This window comes from Salvia miltiorrhiza, unplaced genomic scaffold (genome assembly GCF_028751815.1).
Source record: "Salvia miltiorrhiza cultivar Shanhuang (shh) unplaced genomic scaffold, IMPLAD_Smil_shh original_scaffold_350_2, whole genome shotgun sequence".
Lineage (NCBI taxonomy): Eukaryota > Viridiplantae > Streptophyta > Magnoliopsida > Lamiales > Lamiaceae > Salvia > Salvia miltiorrhiza.
In genome coordinates this window covers 273,301-278,105 of record NW_026651531.1, presented here as the reverse complement: position 1 = coordinate 278,105, position 4,805 = coordinate 273,301, and the positions used below count along the sequence as shown (strand labels likewise).

Genomic DNA, 4,805 nt, shown 5'->3' with positions numbered 1-4,805 from the left:
GGTTAAGCCATCCTTAGGGATTGTGGGCTGTGACAATCGGCCCTCTTGAGGACTAGATTGCCCTTGGCCAGCTTCTTTGCTCTGACCCTCTTGTCGTATCCCGCTTTGATGATGCTTTTGTACTTCGCTGCTCTGACTTGAGCTTCGTCACTCTGTGCTTCCACAAGGTCAAGTTCTGTTCTTCGAAGCTCGAAATTTTGCTCTGTGTCGTAGGTAGTGATGCGGTATGACTCCAGTCTGGCTTCCGCCGGTATTACTGCATTGGATCCGTATACCAGGGTGAAAGGCGCTTCTCCAGTTGCTATCTTTGGGCTAGTTCGGTAGGCCCAAAGGACAGTGTCCAACTCCTCGACCCATTTCCCTCTGCTCTGATTCAGCCGCTTTTTGATTCCCTCGCAGATTGATCTGTTTGCTAGCTCCACTTGCCCATTTGCTTGAGGATGAGCCACGGACACGAAACGCTGGGTGATGTCCATTCAGTCACAGAAGTCAGCGATCCTCTGCCCTGTGAATTGGGTTCCATTGTCTGACACAATGATTCTAGGGACTCCGAACCAGCAACATATGTTTCGCCAGATGAATCATTCCACTGTTACTTCGTCGATCTTCGCAACCGCTTCAGCTTCGACCCATTTGGAGAAGTAGTCCACCGCCACGATGAGAAAGCATTTGCCCCCTGGTGCCGTGGGCAGTTTCCCAACAATGTCTATGCCCCACTTGTCGAATGGGCATGCAGCATACATGATTCCCATGGTTTCCCCTGGGACATTGATTTTCCCCGCATGTCTCTGGCAAGCTTCGCATTTGCGGACGAATTCCCTGACGTCCTTGTTGACGTTAGGCCAATAAAATCCTGCACGGATTATTTTTCGTACGAGATCCCTGAATCCCGTATGCCCACCACAACAACCTGCATGAATTTCATTTAAAGCCAAGTTAGCTTCTTCAGGCGATAAGCATTTTAATAAGGGCTGGGTAAAAGATCGCTTGTACAGTTGATCATTGATCAAGCAATAATTCTCGTATCGAGCCCTCTGATTGGATTCTTTGCTCAACCGTTCCCCTGTTTTGAGAAAGTGTATAATTGGGGCTCGCCAATCATCCTGGATTTCTACAGAAAAGACCTGTGAAGTCCCCATGTCTCTGGTATCACAGAGCAGCGTGATCTCATTATTCCACGTCTGTTCTACTGCACTGGTCATCCGCGCCAGTAAGTCCACCTTCGTATTCTCTTCTCTGGAAATCTGCTCGATTTTGAATTCCATGAACTTTTGCTTCATTTCATTGATCTTGCAATGATATGCTTTCATCTTGTAGTCTTTGATGTGATAACTTCCTGAGAACTGTTGAGCCACCAACTGGGAGTCGGTTCTGATTATAACACATTCAGCCCGTAATTCCGACAAGATATGCGCTCCTCTGACCACGACCTCAAACTCGGCCTCATTGTTGGACATCCTGCAAGTGAATTTGATGGCGAATTGATATATGCCCGAGCTTGGAGAAACGATGTATACTCCAATTCTGCACCCTTCTTTGGTGACTGACCCATCCACAAAAGCAATCCAGAACTCCTGCACAGGGCGGCGAGTAGTCTCCTGGATAAAGTCTGCCAGAGCTTGTGCCTTGATAGCCATTCTTGGCTCATACTCTACGTCATATTTCCCCAATTCCACGGCCCACTTGACCATTCTCCCCGACAAATCCGGTCGCCCCAGCACTTGCCTGAAGGGTAAAGTAGTCCGCACCACTACCCGATGTGATAAGAAATATGGCCTCAATTTTCGTGCCGTGACCATGACCGCCAGAGCAGCCTTTTCGATCTCTGAATAATTTAATTCGGGGCCCTGGATGATCCTGTTGACAAAGTAGATTGGTCTCTGGTGATTCCCCTATTCTCTGATGAGTACAGAGCTGACTGATTCCTCCTTCATTGCTATGTTCAGGTATAATGCCTCCCCCGGGACTGGCTTGGTTAAGGTCGGGAGTTCCGCTAGGTAGGCCTTGAGCTCTTCAAATGCCGTTCGGCATTCCGCTGTCCATTGAAACTTGGTTCCTTTCCATAGGATTTTAAAGAATGGCATGCTACGCTCCGCTGATCGTGAAATGAATCTGCTTAGAACAGTGATTCGCCCGTTTAAAGTCTGCACTTCCTTGATTCCTCTGGGTGGGGTCATATCCATTATAGCCTTGACCTTATCCTTGTTGACCTCGATCACTGCTGGAGTAACCTTGTACCCTAAGAACTTCCCCGTGGTGACCCCAAAGGTATACTTCGCCGGATTGAGCATGAGCCGATGATTCCTGATCACCGTGAAAACCTCCTCCAGGTCAGAGACATGGTCCTCCGCCCTGACACTGCGCACAAACATGTCATCAACATATACTGAGATGTTTTTGGAGAGCTGTTCTTTGAAGATTTTTTCCATCATTCTCTGGTACGTGGCCCCTGCATTCTTTAAGCCAAATGGCATGCTCCTCCAGCCATAAACCCCACAACAGACGACGAAGGCCATTTTGGCGATGTCCCCTTTGTTCATTTTTACTTGGTGGTATCCCTGGCATGCGTCCATCATGGACAATAGCGCACAGCCTGATGTAGAATCTACAAGTTGATCAATCCTTGGGAGAGGATAATGGTCTTTGGGGCAGGCTGCGTTGAGATCCCTGTAATCTACACACATCCGCCAACTGTTCATTTTCTTTGCCACCATTACGGCGTTCGATATCCATTATGGATATTGGACTTCTTCAATATGGCCCGCATCCAGCAACCCTTGGACCTGCTTCCTGATCGCAGCATCTTTCTCGACACCGAAATGCCTTGTTCGTTGCTTCACCGGTTTAACCTTCGGATCCACATTGAGGCAATGCTCTGCCAACCCTCTGTCTATTCCCTTCAAGTCAACCGTGCTGAAGGCAAAAACATCCGCATTCCTCCGTAGGCAACTAATTAGCTCCTCCTTGGTTTGGTCGTTCATGGAGGACCCAATCTCGGTCTGGAAACCCTCTCGCCCGGGAAATAATTCTATCATGTTACACACATCACTGGTAGAGACCAGGGCCGCCTTCTCTACACTATCCCGATCTTTCAACAATCCAGCCAGTTCCTGCCGTTCCTCTACCGGGGCAGTCACTTCGCCCACTTTCCCCTTTTTGCGGGAGCCTGGTCCCTCTGTTATCCTTTCCCTCTTTCGCCCTGAAGAATTTGTAAGCATTCGCACATGGCATTCCTTCCATACCTTCTAATCACCCCATACCTCCCCCACTCTGCCCCCTCCGATGGGGAATTTCATCTTCCAGTGGAACATGGAAATGACTGCTCTGAAGGCTGTCAGCACATGACGGCCGAGTATCACGTTATACAAAGGGCTGGGCATGTCCACTACCAGGAATCTGATCATCCTGTTCTTATAAACGTCTCTTCTTCCCAGCGTAACTGGCAGCTCCACAAACCCTATTGGCATGACAATCTCTCCTCCGAACCCGAATAAGGGTGAATTTGTAGGCTCAACGTTGGCCTCGATTCCCATCTTTCGAAGACATTCCAAGTACAGAATGTTTACTGCACTCCCTGAATCCACGAACACGCGGTGTATCACACAGGATGCTATGTCCGCTGTAAAGACCAATGCATCGTCGTGAGGATACACAAGTGTTCTCAGGTCCTCTGACCCAAAACTGATAACCGGCTCCTCTGCCGCGCTTGTAATCTCCATAACTAGCTTGGGGTAGTACCCTATTTTTACTGCGCGTACCACCTGCTTCTTGGCTCGATTGGAGGTTGGTGTCCCGTTTTCTCTGAAAATCATGTGCACCTCCCTTCGGTATGGAAAGGGAGGTTCTCGTCCCTGCACCTCTCCTCTTCGGTTGTCGCGATTGTCCTCTGGTCTGCGATCCCGGTTTTTCCCCTGATCTTGTTGGGGCTCGTTTCTCTGTTCTGGTCTCTGTGCTTGGCCTTCATTCACTCTGGCTATGAACTGGTCCAGATTACCTTGTCGTACTAGCAACTCCAACTGATGCTCGAGATGGCCGCAATGCTTGGTATAATGCCCATAAGAATTATGGTATTCACACAGCTTGTTATTAGGCCCTTGCTGCGGCTGTCCGTCTCTGTAACTCCCGGGTGCCCTAAAGAATGGCTGATTTTTGATCAAATGTAAGATCTCCTCTTGTGGTTTGTTCAATGGGGTGTACTCATCGAAACGAGTTACTTCATTTACAGTGCGCTGCTGGCGAGGTGGTGCCTCTGCTTGGGGAGGGGGCACCCTCGGGGGCAACCCTCTGAAGGGAGCCCGGTCCTGGTGTTTGCTCCGCTCTGGTGCTTCTTCACCCTTTTTGGCCTTATGTTTGTCATTTTCAGCCTTCCTTGCCATCCTGGCATCCTCCAGCTATAAATGCCCTGGCAGCCTAGCCATAATATCATCGAAATCCCTGGCCGGTCTGATTTGCAGCTCATCGAAGAAGAGCCCTGGCTTTAGCCCTCTGACGTATGCGCAATTCTTGATCTGAGATTCTGCCTCTGGCACCTCCGGAGCAGCGAGGTTAAACCTGGCGGTATACTCCCGCAGTGTTTCATTATGATCTTGCTTAATATCCATCAGGGAAAGGGTTGACTTCCCCACCCTTCGCGAGCTCGCGAACTGTCTCAGAAAACGTGTTTGTAAATCTTTAAATGAATAAATAGAGTTTGGGGCGAGCGTCCCAAACCATAGCTGGGCGGGTCCAGTTAGCGTGGTAGAGAATATCCGGCATTTGATGCCCTCAGTGTACATATGGAGCGTGACTAATCCTTCGAACCGATT

The 4,805-nt window shown here is 49.3% G+C and overlaps 2 protein-coding genes across 2 annotated transcripts; both read right to left on the bottom strand.

The window, feature by feature from the left end:
• Window positions 1-581: 581 nt before the first annotated feature.
• LOC131004173 (uncharacterized) lies at window positions 582-1,691 on the bottom strand. The gene has a single exon (XM_057930797.1). It carries the CDS (start codon window positions 1,689-1,691, stop codon window positions 582-584), a length of 1,110 nt encoding a protein of 369 aa, XP_057786780.1.
• A 1,554-nt stretch (window positions 1,692-3,245) lies between these two features.
• Window positions 3,246-4,376, bottom strand: LOC131004172 (uncharacterized). Its single transcript, XM_057930796.1, has one exon. The coding sequence runs from the start codon at window positions 4,374-4,376 to the stop codon at window positions 3,246-3,248; it is 1,131 nt and encodes a 376-aa protein (XP_057786779.1).
• Window positions 4,377-4,805: the final 429 nt, after the last annotated feature.

What these genes read in the sequence shown, in the direction of transcription:
- LOC131004172 (XM_057930796.1), bottom strand. Translation starts at nt 4,376, where the DNA reads ATGGCAAGGAAGGCTGAAAATGACAAACATAAGGCCAAAAAGGGTGAA.
- LOC131004173 (XM_057930797.1), bottom strand. Translation starts at nt 1,691, where the DNA reads ATGGTCAAGTGGGCCGTGGAATTGGGGAAATATGACGTAGAGTATGAG.